At 38.5% G+C, this 23,888-nt stretch overlaps 1 protein-coding gene across 3 annotated transcripts in view; it reads left to right on the forward strand.

Moving 5' to 3' along the window:
• The window catches only part of EXOC4 (exocyst complex component 4), a 752,259-nt gene that overhangs the window by 71,386 nt on the left and 656,985 nt on the right, over positions 1 to 23,888 (forward strand). For all 3 annotated transcript variants that reach the window (XM_039243428.1, XM_039243437.1, XM_039243444.1), the window contains exon 6: positions 11,476 to 11,719. In XM_039243428.1, coding sequence (XP_039099359.1) covers positions 11,476 to 11,719 — 244 coding nt within the window. The remainder of the gene's footprint in view (positions 1 to 11,475; positions 11,720 to 23,888) is intronic.

Consider the following 23,888-nt stretch of genomic DNA (forward strand, 5'->3'; position numbering starts at 1 on the left):
ATCCAGAGTTGGATTGTCAACTGACTGAGCCCCCCAGGTGCCCCTAGAGCTGAGACCTATATACAATGGGGGCAGAATAGAATTAATAGTTGAGATATTTATAAATGTAAAAAGAAAGCAAGGCCAGGGTTTGTTAATTAAAATGCACTTATTAAATATAAATATTATGTTATTCATGTATTGGAGATGAATATCACCATCATCATGTATTTCCCACTAGATTAATAAATCTTAATATTTTTCCATATTTGATTGATATTCTTTAAAGAAAAATTACAGGTACATTTGAAGCCCCCTGTGAATGCATGAATTCTTCCTCAATTACTTTCCTCCCTCTTCTACCCTAGAGGTAACCACTGTTTTGAAACTATTCTGTATCTTTTTCCTGTATGTTTGCATACTTTTACTGTGTGTATGTAAATGTATATGTTGTATATTTGTAATTATAGGAGCAATGTATGTAACATATATTTATATATGTGTATATTTGTATGTAAATGTTATATACTGTGTATGCATATATATACAAAGTATATTATTTTGAGTATTTTAGGGCTTAAATAAATTGTAAAACTTAATTTACATGTTTGCTTGATTCCAATTTATATAAGTTAAATTTGCTTATAATTGTATACTATGATATGTATCATTTTACTGCTTGGGTTTTATTTTTTTTTATTATTTTTTTATTTTTTTTAATATTTTTTTATTTATTTCTAGGAGAGAGAGAGAGACAGCGTGAGCAGGGGAGGGTCAGAGAGAGAGGGAGATACAGACTCTGAAATTGGCTCCAGGCTCCGAGCTGGCAGTCAGCACAGAGCGTGATGCGGGGCTCGAACCCACGAACCGCGAGATCATGACCCAAGCGAAAGTCGGACGCTTAACCGACTAAGCCACCCAGGCGCCCCACTGCTTGGGTTTTAAATTCAAGATTGTATCTTTTGTGTTTTCTTATGTTACAATATAACTCTAGTTTATTAGTTTTAACTAGTGTATATATTTTATTATATAATTACAATTTATCCATTCTTCTATAGATAGGCAAGTTGTAAGTTTGCAGTTTTTCATTAGTAGGAACTTTATAGGAATGAGTATGTTTGTACATATTTCTGTAGGACAGAATGTACCCAGCCATTCATCTCTTGGGATCTCTTGGGTTGTAGATATATCTGAGATACTGGACCCTTCAGCCTTTGGGTGGTAACTAGGTGGGTCGTGGACCAGTTGGAATCTCTAGACAAGTTCTCTTTAGTTATGTGCAGCCACCGCCATTTACCCTAGTTGTGCTATAAGTCATTGTGCTGTAGAAGCTATTTTCCATATATGCCATAATGCCTAAAAAGTGCGGAAGCCCTAGTCCTAGGGTGCCATGTGTGTTGTATACGTATAGGAATGTTGTGCATTTTAAATTTCATTCACCTAATAGCTTTTATTTATTTTATTTTAATTTCATTTAATGTTTATTTTTGAGAGAGAGAGAGCGTCCGAGCAAGCACGGAAGGGGGAGAGAGAAAGGGAGACACAGAATGCGAAGCAGGCTCCAGGCTCTGAGCTGTCAGCACAGAGCTCAACACAGGGCTCGAACTCATGAACTATGAGATCATGACCTGAGCCCAAGTTGGACGCCCAACCAACTAAGCCACTCAGGCACCCCCCCACCAAATAGCTTTTTAAAGTGATTGTGCCAGTGCAGGTTTCTCTGACCTGTGCATGAGCTTTGTTTCTCTCTTTCTTGCCCTTAAAATTGACTTTGTTAGACTTTTAATTTTTGCAAGTGGATTTTTACAAACCTGACAGGCTCTGTGTTTTTATTTTTTCTAGTTTGTTATTTTAGTTTGCATTCTGAGGTTTCTAGTGTTGAGAATCTTCCCATGTATATGAACCATTTGGGTCTCTTGTAAATTGTCTAATGTTTCCCCGGTTTTTATTAGGCCATTTCTCTTCCTTATTACTATGTAGGAGAGTTAAATGGATGCTACTCATTTTTCTGTTTTTCTACCCATCCCATATAGTTAGTTAACTGATTTCATTAGTTTCTGGTTTATCCTTCCTGTGTTTCTTATACTTCTCTTCTAGGAAGGGAAATTTTACCTTGGATACTCTTATACTTGGCTGTTTTCACTTTATAATATGTCCTGGAAATCACTCCATATTAGTTCATACAGATTTTGCTTTATTATTATTATTTTTTTAACTTGCATAGTACTCCATTATGTTGACTTATCATAGTTCAACAACTCTCTCATCTATGAGTATATAGGTTGTGTACAGTATTCTGTCTTTTATAAGTAGCGATGCAGTGAATAACGTGCATATTGTTGGAGGTATATCATTAGGGTGAACGTCTGGAAGAGGGTTAGCTCAGTCAAAAGAGAAATACACATGTGTTTTTTTTTTTGGTATTGCCAAATTCTCCAGAAGAGTTGTACAGTTCACATTGTACCAAGAGTGTGTGAGTGCTCGTTTCCTCCACAGCCTTGCCAAATAATGTGTTGTTAGACTTAAAAAAAATTTTTTTTTTTAAATGTTTATTTACTTTTGAGAGAGAGAAAGAGACACAGAGTGTGAGCAGGGACAGAGAGGGAGGGAGACACAGAATTCCAAGCAGTCTCCAGGTCCTGAACTGTCAGCACAGAGCCCAATGTGGGGCTTGAACTCATGAGCTGTGATATCATGACCTGAGCTGAAGTTGGATGCTTAACCGACTGAGCCACCCAGGTGCCCCTGTGTTGTTAGACTTTTTCATTTTTGCCTATTTGGTAGGTGAAAATGGTGTCACAGTGTTTAATTTGCATTTCTCTGGGGTGTCTGGGTGGCTCAGTTAAGCATTTGACTCTTGATTTCGGTTCAGGTCATGATCTCGTGGTTGGTGAGTTTGAGCCCCTCACTCTGGGCTGGCAGTGCGGAGCCTGCTTGGGATTTTCACCCTCCCTGTCTGTCTCTGCACCTTCCCTGCTTGCTCGCACATGCTCTTTCTCGCTCGCTCTCTCTCTCAATATAATAAAGCTTAAAAAATACTGAAAAAATTTGCATTTCTATAATTAGGAGTCAGTTTAAATAATTTTCCTTATATCTAAAGTCCATTTTAACTTTTTTGTGAATTGTTATTACGTCTTTATCCACTTTTTTTTCTATTTTATCTTTAAGTCTCTTACTGTGCTATGTTAACGGACTTCCTATTATTGAAACAATTTTCATTCCCTAGAAAAGATGCCTTTTGAACATGGTGTGTTATTTTCTCAGTGTGGTGGTGAATTCTATTTATGAATATTTTAGTTTGAATTTTTGCATCGATGTTTATGAATGATACTGCTGGCAGTCTAAATCATATTGGCGTTTGGTTTCAATGTAATACTTTACTTCATAGAAGGAGTTAGGAAGCTTTTCTTCGTTCTCAATGCTCTAGAACAATTTATGGAGACTTGGAGTTCTCCGGTGTTTGAAGATTTAGGGAATTTCCCTGTGAAAACATTTAGATCTGATACTTTTTTTCATGTTTTTGCTTTTTATTTTCTCTGTTTTCTTTTCCTGAGAAAATTGTTCTCCTTAAGTATTCTGTCTCTATTGGGATCACTTATAATAATCTGTATTTTTCTAGGAAATTATTGATTTCATTTAGTTTTTGAATTTTATTTATACAGAGGTCTGTAAAGTATTTTTATGGTTTTGAAATTTTCTTTTTGTTTATTTTATTTGCACTAGCTCCCTTTTCTTGATCAAAGTAGCTGGTGGTTTTTCTATTTTGTTAGGTTTTTTTTTTTTAATTTTCAAGAAATAACCAGTGTTTCGATTATTGGTTAGGTCTACTTTTCTGTTCTCTACGTCAGTATTTTTTGCTTTTATCTTTATTTTCTTTTTTGTGCTTTCTTTTGGTTTATATTTTCTTCTGACCTAGATATTGAACTCCTGTATTTAAAATTTTACTGATAAATGTATTCAATGACAGGAATTTTTCTCTTCAAATTTGTCCCATAGACATTGATATTTAATGTTTCCATTATCATTTTTAAAAAGTGGTCTCCTTTCAAAAGTTGTCTCTTTGGGATGGAAACCCAGTGTTTTTAACAGAAGAATTTTACATTCAAAGATAAAAGGGTCTTTTATGTGTGTTTTGTTTCTCATAATACTTTCTACTTTTATTGCATTGAATTCAGAGAGTATTGTTGGTAATATTTTTACTTTGGGGAACTTAACTTTTACTTAAGTAAAAGCTGTATGCTTTATTATCAGGTGGACAGTTTGATATATTTCCATAGGATCCACCTTATTTAATTATGTTGTTTAGGTCTTCTATCTCCTTATTTTTTGGTGATGTATTCAAGTTTTCTGTTAGTGAGTTTTTCCTCTGTCTCTTCATCTCTTGAAGCTTTTGTTTTAAAATGGTGGCTGCTGTTTAATCTCGTATATAAATACTCATAAATGTTATAGCCTTATTGTGAATTATGGTGTGTGGTATTAAAAAGGGCATGTGTTCTTTATCTTTATACTTAATGCCTTTTGACTGGCATACCTTTGTTCATTTTATATTTCTAGCTATTCTAAATTACTAGTTTTTAGATCAACAGTATGTGTATACTGTTGAGCTTTGCTTTGTGATTCATATCGAAAAACCTTTTACTTATAATAGGGGTGCTGAATCCATTGGTATATATTGATAAGACTAATATGTTTTGTCTCAACTCTATCATAGTATTTTATAAATGTGTATATTTGCTATATTTCTTTATCTCTGAGATATTCTTTGCTCTTTAAACAAATTTTTTTTTTTTTTTTTGCTTAGGAGAGGGATTCATTTTTCCCCCCAGTGATGTCTATTTAATGTATTTAAAAAACTTAGAAAAAAAAGTTTAGTCTCTTTATAATGCTTTAATCTTTCACTCTCTCATTTCTGTTTTTGTTGATGTCCTTTAATCCCCATCTTTTGTTTAAGTAGCAACATGACTTTATTTTCCTTTCTTTTCTGCCAGTTGTAGGTTGTGTTATTTTTACTTTTTTACAACATATCCATCTTCGTTGTCTTCCATCCAGACCTGCCAGTTTTGTTTTTCTCATAAATCTGTACTTAAATATTTTAAATGCTTATCATCCATCTTTTCTGCTAAAGTTTTCCCACTTATCTCTTGGTTGCATAAAGCTTATCAAAAGATTCCTTAAGAAAGGGCTAACTGCTACCCCCCCCCCCTTTTTTGTTTTCTTCTCCTATAGCCTTGGTACTTAAAAAACAGCTTAGATGGGCATAAATGCCTTAATTTACAATTTTACTTACTGAATTTTTGCCCTTGTAAGCTGTGATCCTTTAGACCTTGAGGATTTTTAACTTAGGAACTTAATAGTTTTAGTAGGATATGCCCTGGAGTTGCTTTTTTTTGGGGGGCGGTGGTGGTGGTTAATTTTTCCAAATAGTCTCTTTTATTTTGTAGATTCAAGGTTTTTTTTTGCTTTATAATTTCAAGTATTGTTTGTTTTTCTTCCAATATGTTACGTTTTTCTTTGCCTGTCTTCCACTTCTGTTGCTTTCTCTTTGGTCTCTTTACTTCTGTCTTTATATTCCCTTAATTCTCTATTTTGGAATAGAGAATTTCCTGAATTTCCACAATACCCTTTATAAAATATTCATTTGAGTCTGTTTCCCCTTGGGAATTTTATAATTTTATTCTTCCTATCTGAAATAATAGTCTTTTTCTTCCATATTTCTTCAGAGTTTAGTCTGTTTTCTTCTTATACCTTTCTTTTATTTGTCCATGTCTGTTCCTAGTTTTGGGATTTTTGACTCAAAGTGGCTTTTCTTAACCCCAAATTCTTGTTTGAATATATTACTTCCATCTGGAGTGTTGTCATCTAGTTTTCTTGTTATTCATTGTAGTTTTATTGTAGGGAATTTTCCTCTTGATGTGTGTTGGATTTTCTGACTGTCCTTCCCACCCTACCCCCTGACCACATACCTTTATATGAATCTGTTCATTTTTTTCTGATCTTTTTTTTTTAATGGGGTTGGGGTGTTTTATAGAATTCCTAGCTCATTGGCTCCCTCTTCTGTCAGCATAGCAAAATCCAAATACTTGAGTGTATTATTTGTTTTGATGGTGGGGGAAGGCTATTCTCAGAATTATGATTCTCTTGTGGGATCCTGAATGTTCTCTTTCTCCCTTCACTATCCAGTAGCCACAGGGCATTTCTCTCTTCCTTTTGTCTTACTTCTTCTGTAGAAATTATAGGTCTCAAATACTCCTATAAATTGTCTGTTTTTAAACTGTCTTCCCTGTAGTCCATGCTCTCATCTACTTGGATACCTTTTGGGTATTTTGAAACTTAGAGTAGACATTGTCCCTTTTAGTGATAGTTTTAGATCAATATTAGGATCATTACTAACTCCCTTGTCTCTTGATCATGGTTCTTCACCAGTGGGCTTTTGCTTGCTTGTGACAAAGCCTTGTGGCAGAGCAGGGTTGGGGCAAAAGCTTGAGAGATTGCTTGCTGGGATCAAGTGTTTCTTATTTGAGTTGTGAATTTTGGGCAAGTTCTGTCTTCCAGGTTATCCTGAGGGTATGATATGTATCACTTTTATTTGTTCTTCTAGTTGTTCTATGTTGTTTTTGGAGGAAATATGGAGAAATGGGGACTTGAGCTACTACCATTGTCTCCAGCAATCCAGGAGTTCCTAAAGCTGGAAATTTTAAAAGTAAATTTTTTGTTTTTACTTTCTTAGGAGTTTGTTTTTGTGTTTTGGTATCACATATTTAATATACACAGTTGTGTAGATGCTATCTCTATTTTAGATATAACACTAGGGTCCAACAAGATTTAATGACTTGAGAGAGATTCACACACAGTTAGAATGTGGTCATGTTGATAGTCAAATCTAAAGTTGTATGATGCCCAGCCATTGCTATTTTTACTCCATCATGCTATCACTTTGGGCAATTGAACTTATAAAGCCTTACACATTATTGAATATGAATATAAAGTCTGAGTTTGTTCATCTGTTCTTTGTCTCTTCTCTTATCTGTATCCCTGTTATATTTTTAGTAGTCACTTCTCCACTGGTTTTTTTTTTTTTTTTTTTGGTTTTTATCCTAATAATTCTCCCTCCACTGTACCTTCCTCTTCAAATGTACCATCATTTCCCCCTTTCAGTTTTGGAGGGACCAGTGTACATTCACTGTACTTTCCAACGTCACTGCAATGTAGGGCTCAGATCCACCTGAATTTAAACTATTCCTACACAGCAGCTGTAAAATTCCTAGCTCCATGTAAATGACAGCTCAAGTAGCAGTTGGCAACATCTTTTGTCAGCCTCTTTTCTGGAGTGGGGTGTTATATTGTCTGTAGTTTCCTTCAAAGTAATTTAATCTGCACCTTAGGGGTGCTTAGTTAACATTTTTGAAGTACCTTAATCAGGAATCCACACTTCAGGGGTAGTTAGTTAACATTTGAAAGACCCTAATCAAGATTCTGTACTCCAGAGGCGACCAGTACATCATATACTGAGCTCTCCATCTGTACCAGTGGGTGCGTTAATTAGAATAAAAGATGTTAGAAGTAATTTTTTATTGGTGAAACAAATGGTATTTAAGGTACATAGTTGGCCAAGTATCTCTACTGGGACATGAATGGAAGATCAGGGTTTGATGAGGCTGGAAGCGTACCCAGGTCTAGGGCTGGATTTGGTCCTTTTCCTGCAGCCTTAGTGGAGGGTTTTGTCTGCTCATCTGTTGTCTCTGTAACACCCCATGGACTAAAACCTGCCTGCCTCTCCCTGCTTGTCCACACACAGCTCATTGGGTACACACTCTGGCTCCACCCCTTGTTTCCATCTCTTGTCCACAGAGGTGTTCCTCTCAATTTTGAACCACACTATTTTTTAAAAAAATTTCTTTATTTATACTATATGTATAACCGTGTTTTGAGATTGGATATCTCAAGTATGACTTTACAGTGCCATTTTGACCAGAGCACAGAATTATTTTTAAGTGGTAACTTTCTTATTTTCTACTTAAGAGTATGGTTACTCTTCCGAGGCCAGATTCCCGTTGGTGGGAGCAGCATTTTGGATATGTATTTCTCTTGATACTTTATTGGTCAGATTAGGCTTGGTAATTTTTTTGAAGTCCTATTTTTATATTGAATTCTGTTCAGTAGTGTCACTGTTCTCCTGTTATATAATGTTCTTATATACAACAGGTAAATGAAGTTATGTATGTAGGTCAAAATCATATATATCACATTTACATACTTTAGGTGCCGTGCACAGTATAAGGAATGACATCTACGAGGAATTTCTGTGGTAAACACTACCATCATCTTATACCTTAATCGACATATATAAATGTTAAGTCAAATAATAAAGCTTATTCAGTACAAAGTTAAAGCGTGTTACCAGGTTTCTTGTGCAAATTTGGTAACATTTGTATATAGCCATGGCATGTGTGACTGATACTTTCTTACCCAACATACTGAGAAAAGAAAGCATTTATTTCCTGGTCTACATTGCTTCCTGTACTCACTGGGAAAAAAAGGCTGTTTTCTTTCATAGAACACTTAGCAACTTAAATGGATTATTCACTTTATCTGTTATTTTTTTAAAGGGCTATCTATAATCTAGGTGCACATAATTAGCTATGGGCCATGTAACCGGAGATGTATAGATTTAGACTAAGTTGATGGAATCGTGGAATTGTGGAGCTTGAAAGGACTTGAGATATCATTTAGTTCATCGTTCCATGGGTCCCAAAGTGTCTTAAACCTTCCTTGAATTCATGCTTAGCCTCAAACCACAGACGGTTTTTATGCATTTAGGCATGTATACCTACACATCCATATCTCCTTCCTTCCTTCCCTATCTGTGTGTGTAATAAGGAACAATTGGGGCTAGGAGAATTTTGGTAGAAATAATGGGTTAAAGGACGTAAAAGTCCTAATATTTAACACTGTCCTGCCAGTGAGGGTCTTCAAAACCAGGTTCAAGAAATCCTCACTTTGTAAGGTTCCTCAGAGCAAAAAAATCTAAGAGAACTAGGTAAGAGAGTTAAGCATTTCTAATTATAAAATGTTCTAAAACCTACATGGTGAGTACATATTATATCACTATAGATATAAGGGAATGATTTGGTAGTGTTTGGTAGTTTGGAAATATGTGCATTTTGTTCTGATTGTGGTGTGAGGCCCTTACTGAATTTCAGCTACATTATTTTTGTACAAGCTTTTTCCACAGAGCACCAATAATTCTATCCGACCTCACAGGGTTTTTGTGATTATTGGGCTAGTCTTCATGGTTGATTATATTATCCTTTTAAATTGCCTTTTAATTTTCAGCTGATGTAAGTGAAATAGATAATATAAATTAATTAATATTGGATCTGTTCAGTGTTTATGCTCTAGGAGATTTCAGGAGACAAACAGAAAGCTAAGGTTCTACACAAATGTGTCATTTGGGGCTGTGGCATTTTATTATTCAGACCTTGCTTATTTGTTATTTTTTAATAGGCTATCTATCATATTAGTGCACATATAAGTAGATATCTGCCACATAATCTAGGGGGTTATTGATTTAAACTACATTTATCTCCTCACCAATCGCTCTTGCCGCAGGTGGTTGTGACATTCAGGTAGCCCTTTGCTTGTGTCTGTTTGTGACTCATATGTGCTCTTTCATGAAGATCATTTTCTCCCAGCTAAATTTCTATTACTTTTTCCCCCCCGCCTGAAGCTCTGCTTATAGTTGTGCTTCATTTTGCCTCTCTAACATGCTGAATTTAGATGGCTGCTTGGCTGCTAAGTATTTCTCTCTTCTTGCTGCTGGGATTGGTTTTACAGGATGGAGTAATTCTGTGGCCTGAGGTGTCTAGTTCTTAATGTATAAAACAAAACCAGTAACTAAAGCGTCTATTCTTGGTGTGTCACATTTGGAAATATCAGTCTCCCCCCCCCCCATCTTCAGAGGCTTAAACCACTTTGGTTCTATTCCTGCATTAACTAGTATGAAAATTATTTAAATTAAATACCATATCATCAGCTGTCCTCTATGTTGCAAAGACAGTAGAGGAATTTGGTCTTTCCTTATGTGGTTCTCTTTCGCCACATGGGTTTCAGCATTGTGGATAAATACTGAGAGGACTTCTTCAATGAAGAGTAAGTTCGTTCAAGTAATTATATCTTACCCATTATTAAGTGCTTCTGGTTGATGTTTAAGTGCATTTTATGAGTTGGGAACAAAAAGAAAAGGGATTGAGGAGAAGAAGAGACTGCAGTCATGTGAAGCAGAGGTTTTGGAGACTTTATGCAGTGGTACAAGGATTTACTCCATACACTGGGATATTTTCATTCTTCCCTAACAAACAGATTCCAGTATGTTCCAGTGATGCTGAACAACATGGAGTGGGACTCCTAGTGTAGTTGAGCTGGAATCTACTAATGAGAAGGCATGCATTCTTTCAGGACATCCCGTATTTAAAAACCTGCCATTGGTTTTGAAGAATAGAGGAGAGGGAAGAATGGGGAAAACTTTCACTATTAAGGTCCAGCTTCAGGCTTTCCCTCTTTATTCTATCTTAATCCAACCAGTTTTAAAGTGAGAGAATTATTTTTGGGTGAGAGGTTTTTTAACCTGTGGTTCTTTGCTGGTTGTGAACCCCCTGGCCTCCTGTGAGAAGTTTCCTGTGCATGTGCGTTAGTTTGAAGGGAAGGCCTGTGGTTGTCAGTAGATAACAGAGATCTCAGGTCCTCATCCCTCGCTCCCGCCAGCTCCTCCCTGGGGGTAGGAAGCCCTGTGCTGGGCTGTTAACCAGGTGGTTTCCACAAAAGCGGTAGTCTGCCAATTTACAGAGACTTTGGACGTATAAGGTTACTTCCCTGAAAGCTCGCACGGACTATTAGCAAGAAATGTTTTCAGCAGAGAGTGTTAAGGCAGACCCATGTTTAAAGAGAAATAGAAGGTGGTTCTTTTGAATTTATGAAAGCTCCTTATTACTCTTCCCCTCAGAGTCTTGTGTCACTTACACATATTGTTCTTCCTTTATTTTTCTTTATCTTGTTTATCATTTATTTTAACTTCTTTACCTTTTCTACATATAATGTTTTCATCAAGTTACTTGTCCCTTCTAAGTATTAAATAAGAGTTTTGAGACTGCAGTCTGGCTCTTGAGAATTCTCTCGCAGCCCCGAGTGTGGCGTTTTATAAACAGTGAGTGCTTCATTGGTGTCGTGAACTGATGGACTCGTTGTATGTGGAACAGTCCGTGGAAAACTTTCTGTGCAGATTTGCTGGTTTTTAATGGCATCTACCTCTCACTTTACCTGATGGGTATGATTTGAGGACTGTAACTGTTATTTTGTGATTCTTAGTTACTGTGTACAAATAATTTAATTGAAAAATCTCTGATTCCGTTAAGGAAGTAATCAGAGCAGTGATCCCGTTTATTCAGCCCATTCTGTTTTTGAATCTTGTAATGGAATTTTTTTTTTTTTTTTTAATTACAGTGAAGGAGATAAACCTGCAGGACATCAAGGAGGACTTGGAGCTGGATCCAGAGGAGAACAGCACCCTTTTTATGGGCATCCTCATCAAGGGGCTGGCCAAACTGAAGAAGATCCCAGAGACCGTTAAGGCAATCAAAGAGCGCTTGGAGCAGGAGCTACAGCAGATTGTGAAGCGGTCCACCACCCAGGTGGCAGACAGCGGCTATCAGCGCGGAGAGAACCTCACCGTGGAGAACCAGCCGAGGTAGCGTTTTTGAGAACTCTGTGTATTGTATGATTACTAGGATGGGGGATAGCTGAGTAACTCTTGTTGGTGTTATTTCCTGAACTTGGGCTACTAGAGCCCGTACAAACTCAGATTGGTGAAAATAGCTTGAAAGGCATGATTCAGCTGCTTTTGATGTAATTAAAAAGTTTTTTTTTTTTTTTTTTTTTTTTAAGAGACAGGGTGCATACATGGGGGTTGGGGAGGGACAGGGAGAAAAAGACAGAGAGAGAGAATCTTAGGCAGGTTCCACACCCCACTTGGAGCCTCACGCAGGGCTCAATCTCATAACCATGAGATCATGACTTGAGCTGAAATAAAGAGTCAGATGCTTAGCTGACTGAGCCACCCAGGTGCCCCTGAACAATATGCTTTAAAACTTCTTAACTTCAGGGGCACCAAGAGCCGACTCTTGGTTTCGGCTTAGGTCATAATCTCATGGTTCGTGAGTTAGAGCGCCATATTGGGCTCCACGCTGACATCTCGGGGCCAGCTTGAGATTGTTTCTGTCTCCCTCTCTTTCTGCCCCTCCCCTGCTTGTGCTCTCTCTCTCTCCCTCTCTCAAAGTAAATAGATAAACTTAAAAAAAGCATATTGGGGTGCCTGGGTGGCTCAGTTGGTTAAGCGTCTGAATTCATCTCCAGCCATGATATCCTGGTTTGTGAGTTTGAGCCCCACGTCAGGCTCTGTGCTGACAGCTGGGAGCCTGTAGCCTGCTTTGGATTCTGTGTCTCCCTCACTCTCTGCCCTTCTTCTTCTTCTTCTCCTCTACCTCCTCCTCCTCCTCTCCCTTCTCCTCCCTCTCTCTCTCAGAAATAAACATTAAGAAAAAAGCAAATTCATACTTAAATGAAAAAAAATGTAATAGTTATTGAATATTAAGTACTAAGCAGTATATAAACCAATTTAATGTATATTACCTCATTTAATTCTCACTACAACATCTTATAGCTAGGGAAACTGGGGCTTAGAAACTAGTAATTAGCTCAAGGTCACAGAACAAGTGTCTGGCTTTGGAATTGAAGGCAGGTCTATGGTCTTTCCTCTGTCCTGTGCTTTCTTCTTTGGTGTGTGGTGATATTTGCCAACAGGCACAGCAGTTTCAAAAAAATAGAAACTATGAGTTCCGGTGAGAGCAGAGGGCAGAGTGGAGCGTGTCTTCTCAGTTGCTCCAATAATGTGAGTCCCGGGGGAGGCGTTAGACAGTGTGTAGAAGGGCTCATAATTCCTGTTAAGGAAACCCTACTGTGTGTACTTAGGACTTTAACATTTTTTTTTTTTAAAGTAGATAACAAATTTAAGGAGAAATAATAGCTTACTTAATATGGAGTTCTCCAGACTTTAAATTTTGGGGAAAAATTAATGTTATCTATACACATTTTCTGTATTCTTTTATATATCTAAATTACATTGATTTTGATTATACCTTAAATGTCTTCAAAAATTAATTGTCTTTTGGGGCGCCTGGGTGGCTTAGTTGGTTAAGTGTCCAACTTTCGCTTAGGTCATGATCTCGCGGTTAGTGGGTTCGGGCACTGCGTCAGGCTCTGTGCTGACTGCCAGCTCAGAGCCTGGAGCCTGTTTCAGTCTCTGACTCCCTCTCTCTCTGACCCTCTCCTGCTCACACTGTCTCTCTCTCTCTCCTAGAAATAAATAAAACATTAAAAAAATTAAAAAAAATTAATTGCCTTTTAAACTTCATTCAGAAGTGCAGTTGGTGAAGAAACCATCCTTAACCCACCTCCTGCCATAGACCATTTCCCAGCACCTGTTTTGGTGAGCATGGGGTTTGGAGTCCGGCAGACCTGACTTTGAATGCTGGCTCTGTAATCTGAGAAAAATCCTCTGTCTTAGAGGGCTGCTTGCTCTAGGTGAGGTCATATGATTAGAGTTTAGTAAAGTAGCGCCAGTAAGAACTATTACACACATATGTGTATGTGAAGGCACGCGTTTATTTATTCTTGCCTCCTTCCATGTTCTTTGATTCACATTGTGGTCCAGAGAGGCTGGGGAATGGTTCTCAACTGAACTTTGCTTTTCTTCTTTCTTTGCCTTGTGCCTGGATTTCCGTGAAGACCTTTTACCTCCTTACTAATGAACACTCCAAAATTCTCGCTTGCTATTTGCCCTGTTGCTGCAAGTCCCTAGATGAATACCGTGAACTTTCATAGGGAAATAACATGACTATAGGGTATATTGAAAATAAAACGAAAGGGCACAGATCAATAACTTTTCTGCAAATCTCATTACAGTACCCTTAAAAGCAATGTGTCTTTCATAGGATTTTGACCTCTTCCTTTTCCGTTCCCTTAGCCCATTCCAGAATTCACAAGTAGAAATTGCAGCAATAGAAGTGGAAAGTCAGCATACTGCCCTAGGAACTAATAAATGTTTCCCCGTGAGGAATGAGTCAGCAGGAGGGTCTCCCCCACCCCCTCTAAGTTTCGTTGTTGTCGGCCGTACTTAGAGGCTGTGTGGGTGGTGTATATTGGACACCGTCAGGTCAACCAGCTGCTTGACCTGGTTTCTTGTGTATCACATGATCCTATTTTATAAAATGACCAGATCTGAAAAACTAGGCCAAAACTGTTGTGAGATAGAATGGTACAGAGAAAGCAGACATTTGGGGTGAAGCACTCTTCTTGGAGATCAAATATTAAAGTCTTGGGCTGGGATTCCAAATGACTGATAATTTCATGCTAGTCTGTGAGGGCTCTGTGCTTTCAAATGCTTTAAAACACACCAATTAGTGGCCTTGGAAACCTCATTCAAAAGTGATTGGCGTTGTTACTTCTAGAGGGCTGAAAATTTTAGAAGGGATGTTGTCAGATTATCCCGTGAAGCCTTCATAGTTACTTTGTGTTCATTAAACTGTACTGGGATGTTTTAGCGGCATTTATTTTAGAATGAAGTCAAGTCACAAAACTTCATATTATTTACCATCCAGGACATCTTAGGCTAAAATACCAGGATCTGTTTTTCTTAAAGTTGGGGTGTAGGCAAAAAGAGCCATAAATCCTTTCTCCCCACTGCGCACATCCTTCCCCCCCGCCCCCACAGTGAAATAACCTCTTTTAGATCATAAGCATATACTGCTGTGAGACAAGACACCATTAAAAGTTTCATTGTTCAGCATCATCTTACTAAATATATTCTGGTTGTGATGCACTGCAGGCCTGTTTTCACTTGTCTTTATGGAACGAGAATTTAGATGGTATTCTTTTCTTCTGTAGAAGTAGAAGGAACCGGCTAGCGAATTGTCATGCCTCACTTCCTGCAGAGCCAGAATACTTTCTCAGCCAGTTTGTAAAAATCACTTTGGTGGCCCACTTACATCCCAGCCCCCCTGCTCCCAATGATGTTTGTCCATGTGTAGAGAGAGAGTCTTTTCATTCAACCTAATCTGTGTGGTGTCCATAAACCTCTACTTACTTTGGAAGAAAAATATTCAGGTGGCATTGTTGCCAACTTGATGTAAACACTAGGTCAATGTGTGCTTTGCTCATCTCCCAGAAGCTCTTGCTACCCATAATTTCCTCAGAAAAGCAGGCAGTGTCTTCAGTTTCAGATGGTTAATGGGGTGTGCAGTCTGCACAGCACCTTACCGATTTCCTCATCTCCTGCTGCCGAATTGTTGATTCTTTCCCCAAATCTGGCTCATGAGCATTTCATATCATTTTCATGTCTAAGAAGCTGGAAGAAGTTCTTTAATAATTAACAAATAGGAAAAGCATGAGGAAGAGCTAAAAGAAATAAAATCCTCTCAGAGGTGCAACGTTAAGACACTGGAGGGAAGACAGATGTGGGAAAATGTGATTGGCATGTAGGAGGCAACTCTTCCATCTATTGCAAAATGGTCCTTTTTCAATGTGGAGGCAGTAAATCATCGCAAGAAGCGGTGGGGGCTGCGCTACTTTGGTAAAACTGCTGCCCTTGAGGAGGGCAGGAGGCGTTGAGTCTGTTGAAGCCATGGATGGTTACGGAGACCTTTTTTTTCCTTTTGGAAGGAGGTCATTTTGCCATGTTCCTCGATCTTGATTATGAATGAAGGGAGATTGTCTGATCTAAAAAGCAGAGAACATTGCATATTCTGTGCTCACTGTGACATTAAAGAAAGATTTGTGGAAAATACAGGAAAGAAATCTTCTTTAATGCTGAAAGTAACTGTGTTTGGATAAGAAGGTTGTAGACCCCCTCCCCCATTTTGTAACTGTTAGTAAGTCTAGTGAGAAAGAAATTCATTATTTAAGAATTAAAGTATTAATTAAGGTTATTTTAATCAGGAAAAACATTAAAAGTGAAAATGCCTATTAGGGGAATCGATAGGGGAAAATGTAATACCTGTTTGCAGACCACTGGTTCACGACCGTTAGATTACCTTTTATAATATATGTGTTTGGCTGTGTGTGTTTGGTTATTTTCTGACCGCTTCTAGAATGGAAACCTTGAGGGGCTCCTGGGTGGCTCAGTCGGGTAAGCGTCCGACTTTGGCTCAGGTCATCATTTCACGGTTCATGGGTTCAAGGCCCGCGTCAAGCTCTGTGCTGACAGCTAGTTCAGAGCCTGGAGCCTGCTTCGGATTCTGTGACCCTCCCCTGCTCACACTGTCTCTCTCTCTCTCTCTCTCAGAAATAAATAAAAAACATTAAAAAAATAGAATGGAAGCCTTGAGAGAGAACGGATTTGCCTTGCTCAGCACCTTATCACCTTATTTCCAGAAGGTAGCACAAGTGCCCAGCTGACCCAGAGTGAATATTTGTTGAATGAAACAATGAATTCCACATATACTGCATATGTACCATGGACCAGACACTGGGATAAAATGCCAAACAAATAAGACAGTCCCTGTCCTTATAGAGTTTAAAGTATAGTGGGGAGTAAAGGCATTCATCAAAGAACTTTTCAGTAAGTCTATTATTACAAACAGTGTAAAGTGCTATAGAGGAAAACCAGAGTGTGCCATTAACCACGGACACCTGGCCTGGTCTGGGCAAGTGGGCACTGAGGTGTTTGTTGTGTGTTTTTAGATAAAGTGAGGCAGCACCTATGTTTTATAATAGTTGTTTTCAGGCTCTGTTCACTGATAGCACCTACCAGTTGTGCTTCTAGTGATGCAGTTAGCTTGACACCCACATAGAAGACAGGAGAAGGAAAGCAGCTAGATTCTCAATAGACCAGTTTCAAAGTTTGTGCTGACCTCCGTGATTGATAAATTTATCAATTTTTTTTATCTTTGCCAAGCTGATAAGTGAAAATTGTACTTCTAAGGTGGTTTTGATTTGCATTCATTTTTTGTTGTTAATATGAGTGAGGTTGAACTTTACATTTGTGTATAAAATTTTTTGTTGTGATACTTGGGTTGTATCTGGATATGTTAGTTCAAAATAATCTGGATTGAGAGTGGGTGGAGACACAGATAAAATAATATTAGCTGTAAATAATTTACTGAAGCAGTGTTCTAGGTACAGGGTGGCTTATTACCCTGTTCTTTTTCCTTTTTAAAATTTGAAATTTTCAATAATACAGTGTTCAGATAATGTTTATTCCTTTCCAGTGAAGTACCTACTTTTCTGGTATTATTATTATTATTATTATTTCTCCTCCTCCTCCTCCTCCTCCTCCTCCTCCTCCTCCTCTGGGAACTCTCTACTTTTTAAGAAAACTAATTCCTTGGGATTTATTTTACAATTTTCTCTCACTTTTCTGCCTTTGACTTTATGATATCTGGCCATGTAGGCATTATATAATAAAGGTTTTGTTTCTATGAGGCTCTATTTTATCAGTGTTTTCTTTCATAGCTTCTGAGTTTTGTGTTAAACTTAGATCTTCCCCACTCTTAGAGCATAAGTAAAATTTCTCAACTTTTTTCTAGTATTTATATAGTCTCATTTTTAATATTTATGTCTTTGATACATCTGGACTCTGAAGGAGTGGCCACACCACCTTTAAGCATATATAACACTTAATGAACTGTATTATAATGGGCTGTATGCCCCCTTTCATTTCTGCCTCCTACGTGTCTGCCATGTAATTGATTGTCAGTGTTAGCTGAATGCTTGCTGAATAATTCTAACACTGAATCATTTACTTTATAGTCATCTTTTTCAAGGTTGGTATTTGCCTCATTTCCTAAAACTGTTTTTTTTTCCTGGTTTGTCAGCCAGTGAAGCCTGGGAGATTTGTACAAATCATTGAATTACTGCTCTGAAAGCCGAAAAATTAAGGTTTAAGAATATTTTTAAAACTCAGAGGTCAGAACTTGGAATGAGCACATACTGATACAATAGGGCACCCTACCTCAGTGATTCTGCCTAGAAGGAAGTCTAAAGGCTCGGTCCCCAAGATTAGTTTTGTTGTACAAATGCAGGGTTTATGAAAAGACTGACAAAACACTTCCCATGGTGTTTTTTTAGACCTGTGGCTAGAGTCAGGCATATGTTTCTTTTTTAAATAAGTAGCATTTCCTTTCATTTCTTCTTTCTCTATTAGTAGCTCTTCTCCTAAGAATCTGAAATGTAGGATTTTGTGGGATTGGTCATTATTTGACCGAAAAGTCATTTAAGAGCAGCGTTGAAGCAAGGTCAGGCGTCTGCCCTTGTGGCTGCTTGTAAGCCATTCCTGACCAACACATGGCAGCACCTGGACATGCTTGGAATGAGGGAGGGCCTTGGTGTAATTTAGATGCGCAGTTAATTCGAATCAAAGTGAGCGGGAAACAAGTAAATTTAACTTCAGTGATTATGATATCATTTGATTAAATCTCTACTTTTGATTACACATATCAGTGAGGACATGCTTTAAATATACTCAACTGTTAAACACTGAAAGGGATGCATAGGATGAACCAACAACATGCGGGAGAAACTTCACTATCCTTCCCTTACAGTAGATCCCCTGCAGCATTATGGCAGTATTTTTAGAACAGGTGAAAGGAGTTAATTCTTTACGTGGGGGACTTAGCATACCAATTTGTTAACTAAAACATAAAATTTCTTTCCATGGAATGTGGTACTCGTTCCAAACCTATGGAGGTTCTAGGAAGACTTAATAAATTGGTAATAGCTTCACAACATATCAGGTGAGTTAGTAATGTTAGTAGTGTTCATTCCTCTCTTATGAGCATGAAATTGGACAGCTGTCTTCCTGTGTATTGTTCTTTGGTTATAGTTTCTAGAGAAAGGGTGTTTGGCTAAATGGGACAGGGCTTAATACCGCATTGCAGCTTTGTTTATATTTGCCAAAGGTAAACAAATGAACAAACTCTGCTTTTGATTTCTTTTGCGTGGTTTGGAGGGTCAAATTAGAGATCATACCAGTTACAGGGATAACAGGTGAAATCTATTTCATGGGATAGTGGTAACATTATGGTGCCGCCTTCCCGCTGCATCAGGAGCACTTCTCTATTTGGCCGATAGTGACAGCTGCCTTAGGTCTTGTTTTCAGTGTGCTGGTTGGTGTTCAATGGAAGATATTCCACACTCAAACTGACATGAGGTCTTTGATTGAAGAAACACACAGACAAAAAACTTGTGTCACATGACAGTATTTCCCTGCTGATGTTGATGGGTGGTATCCCAGGGGATTAAAGCATCTTCATGTATATCCTCCCTTATGGGCTTTTCTGACTCCTGACCCATTCCAGTATCATGGTCTCTAATCAGATTGGACTGCAAGTTTGTAAAAGGGGGCTCAACTTTGTGTTTGCAGCCTGATATAGGGCTGGGCATATATTAAATGCCCAAGTAGTTTAATGAATGAATAAGATAAAGATGCAAAAATGATAATTTTTAAATAACAGGCAGTGAGTTAAAAAAATTTTTTTTACATTTATTTATTTTTGACAGACAGAGAGAGACAAAACACAAGTGGGGGAGGAGAGAGAGAGAATGAGACACAGAATCTGAAGCAGGCTCCAGGCTCCCAGATGTCAGCACAGAGCCCGTTGCAGGGCTTGAACACACAAACTGTGAGATCATGACCCTAGCCGAAATCAGATGCTTAACCAATTGAGCCACCCAGGTGCCCCAAAGGGGCAGTGAATTTTTAAAAACTCTCCATACTGCTTAAAGTGGGGTCTAAAGATCAGCAGCACCAATGCTATTTGAAAGTTAGGAAGGGAGGGGTGATTAAATTGGAATTTCTGGGTGCAGGGCCCACAGGAATCTTGCCTTAGGTAATTCTCATGGATGCCAAAGTTTGAGAACACTCCTTATAAAGTCAGATTTCACAGCGTTTTGTAGTTTGGTAGCGTTTATGCTTTGTAAAGCAGTTTGTCATCCTCTGTCTCACCTGAGCGAGTCTCACTATTGGCCTCCTTACAGGTAGGGACACGATTATTAATCCCAGATTTACCCAGGGAAATGTGAACGCTGAAATAATTTGACAGTTTACAAAGCTTGGTGGTGGTCGAATAAAGAGTAGAAGCAGTCTCTTTTCATTGTGTAAGTCTTACATTATGATGCTCCTAACCCCTTCCTGGGTCTGATTTTGTTTTTCCACAGGAGAAGGGCAGTATTTGCACTGACATATCCTTTCTCCTACCCAGACCACTGCCCGCCCTCCCCGCGCCATGGTGATCAGTGACAGGCCTCTCCGAGATAGCCGGACATGTTAAGAAGTATGATCAGCAGCCACTGAGTAAATGGGTCTTAATTAGCTCACCTGAAAATTAAACAGATGACTTAGATACCTGAGTAATTCCCCTAGAGACCTTGCACATTCTTGTACTAAAAATGCACACCTAACATCTTCATTTATCTCTGAGAAGTGGATTTATGGATACTTTTTCTGTTGTTCCACTCTGAAGAATAATACTATTTTAGAATGGGGGAGAGGTGTTTTCCTCCTGGCTTTAGTGAGGTATAGTTGACACACAACATGGCATAAATTTAAGGTGTAGAACAATATCCTTATATATTGCAAAATGACTACCATTGTGGCATTAGCTAGCAGCTGCATCACATCACTTAATTACCATTTCCTTTTTGTGGTCAGAGCTTAGGATCTACTCTTGGCAATTTTCATGTGTGTAATACGACATTAACTACAGTCACCTGCTGTACATTAGCTACCCAGAACTTACTCATCTTGGAGCTGGAAGTTTGTACTATTAGACCGTCTCCCCATTTTCTCTGTCCCTAGCCCCTGGCAGCTGCCATTCTAGTCTGTTTCTTTGAGATTCGCTTTTTTAGATTCCACACATGTGAGAACGTACAGGATTTGTGTTTGTTGGACTTATTTCACTTAGCATAGTACCTTCAGGTATTATAAAGCTTGTCAGAAATGACAGGATGTCCCTGTTTCTCATGGCTAAAATATACTCCGTTGAACACACACACACACACACACACACACACACACACTGCATCTTCTTCATCCATTCATCCACTGAGGACACTGAAGTTGTTTTCCTATATTAGCTGCTGTTAATAATGCTGCTGTGAATATGAAAGCTCAGACATCTTTTTGAGATCCTGTTTTCATTTCCTTTGGGATATATACCCAGATGTGGAATTGCTCAATCATGTGGTAGTTGTGTTTTTAATTTGTTGAGAAGCCCCCCCACCTCAACTATTTTTCATAGGGGCCCCACTAGTTAACGTTCTCAACCAATAGTGCACGAGGATTCCCTTTTCTCCGTATCCTCACCAACATTTGTTTTCTTGTTGTTGCTTGTTAAAAGCCATTCTGACAGGTGTGAGGTGGTATCTCATTGTGGCTTGGATTTGCATTTCCCTGGTGATGAGTGATGCTGAGCACCGCTTTATATACCTTTTGGCCATTTATATGTCGTCTTTGGAAAAATGTCTTAATATTTATCTCTCTGCTTATTTTATTTATTTGAATTTTTTATTATATATATATATAGAGAGAGAGAGAGAGTGAGCAGGGGAGAGGGGGTGGCGGAAGAGAGAGAGAGAAAGAGAGGGAGAGAGAGAATGAATGAATGAGTGGGAGAGGGGCAGAGAGAGAGAGGGAGAGAGATTCCCAGGCAGGCTCTGTGCTAACAGTGCAAAGCCTGATATGGGGCTTGATCCCACGACCACAAGATTACAACCTGAGCCGATATCAAGAGTCAGATGCTTAACCAACTAAGCTATCCAGGTGCCCTGTCTGCCTAGTTTTAAATTGGACTCTGTGTGTGTGTGTGTGTGCACATGCGCACACCTTTTTGTTGTTACTAAGTTGTGTGTGTTCTTTATAGATTTTAGATATTCACTCTGTATCAGATGTGTCATTTACACATATTTTGTTCCGTCCTGTAGGTAGCTTCTCATTTGCTGGTGGTTTCCTTTGCTGTGCCGAAGCGTAATTTGATGTAGTCCCACTTGTTTCTTTTCACTTTTGCTGCCTTTGCTTGTGGTGTCAGATCCAAAAAATCATTGCCTGACTGACTGATGTCAGAGAGCTTACCTCTGTTTTTTCCTAAGAGTTTCATGGTTTCAGATCTACATTCAAGTCTTTAACACATTTAGAGTTGATGTTTGTGTGCAGTGTGAGATGTGATCCAGTTTCACCCTTTGCAAGTGGCTTCAACTGTTCCCAGCACTTGCTACTGAGGAAGTTATCTGGGGAAAAGGCTTGGGAAGGAATGATTCTAATAGTTTAATTAAAAGGAAGAAGGCCTGGTTCTGTTTTCTAATTTTATTTTATTTTATTCTATTTTATTTTATTTTTTTATAGTTTATTTATTTTTGAGACAGAGACAGAGCATGAGCAGGGGGACGGGCAGAGAGAGAGGGAGACACAGAATCGGAAGCAGGCTCCAGGCTCTGAGCTGTCAGCACAGAGCCTGATGGGGGTCTTGAACCCATGAACCATGAGATCTGACCTGAGCTGAAGTCGGACGCTTAACCAGCTGAGCCACCCAGGCGCCCCATGTTTTCTAATTTTAGTCATTCGTCTGCCATACGTCAGAATTAAAAATTTATTTGGGCTCGTGTAATGAGAATTCAGAAACTGAGCATGAAAGGCCGCCTTGAAAATTCAGGAGGTGACACAGAAGAGAGCTCCCAGAGCCGGGGCCCAGCTCAGTGTTCTTATTTTTGCTTCGTTTCTTTCTGTGTTGCTGATGGTTTTTCCTGTTCTTTTCATTGCACAGATGGAAAATTAGTCAGCACTCCTCAAATAGTAACTTCTTTTTACATGAAGATTGTTATTAATAAGTGGCAAAACCTATCTCTGCCCTTTAAAAGTAGGTATTAGATAACCCTGAAGATTAAATGGGATCTCTGTCCTGTTTGAAAACTACTAGTTCAGCCAAGCTTATTACGAAACTGTGTATGTGAGGCAAAGAAATGTAAAACTGAAACTGTTTTGATAGGAAATAACTGATGATCAGTTTCTTTTACTTTTTCACATAAGACCTAAGCTCCCAGTTTAGTGTTTTCTTATCTTTTTGGGCATAGTGGTGGGAAAATAAATACTCCGTGGTGTTTGCCTTTGTCTGTCAGTGGGAAAATGCAGAGCCCTGATATGAAAGTCTCCACAGATACGTAGTAGAATGGAACCGATTTTCTACCTTGTGTGTGTGTCTCTGCTTTGTGACCGAGTAAGGCAGCTTCTTGGCTGCCAACATGGGTTTTCCAGCCAAATGACTAATTCAAGGTTCCCTGGATGTTAAATTTAGATTCAGATAGTCGTATCTCACCTTAAATATTGAACATTTTTCACAGCTTGAAGATATAGCTCTAGACCACAGACACATCTTGCCCCTTGCATTCTTGTTCCTCAACATTGTCTCCTTCTGTTTCTTGGAAATGATACAGAAGGGGTGCAGGTGGGAGGTTAGTAGAAGATCGGGAAATAAGTAACACGCTACTTACAAGAGGGCTGTTTTAAAAACCTACCAGGTAATTGGATGTCTGTTTTAAGAACACTTTCTTCAACTTGACACTTCCGTTTTTTTTTACACAAAATGGATTTTATTACAGTGTTATTAACATTAGTTCTGAGTGCATGTATCTTTCAGCTTCAACTATTCTTTTGATTCTCATGTTAAGGTTGGTAAGGTTATCTTTTTGAGAGGATACTTATATGTGGGATTTTTTTAAATTATGGGCTTCTAAAACTAGGAGATTATAATCCGCACCACGGATTTCCTCACCTCGTTATCTATAACCAGGCCTCTCCCTGTCTCCCCCATCTG

Source organism: Hyaena hyaena, unplaced genomic scaffold, assembly GCF_003009895.1.
Source record: "Hyaena hyaena isolate Hyena2069 unplaced genomic scaffold, ASM300989v1 scaffold_8, whole genome shotgun sequence".
Classification (NCBI taxonomy): domain Eukaryota; kingdom Metazoa; phylum Chordata; class Mammalia; order Carnivora; family Hyaenidae; genus Hyaena; species Hyaena hyaena.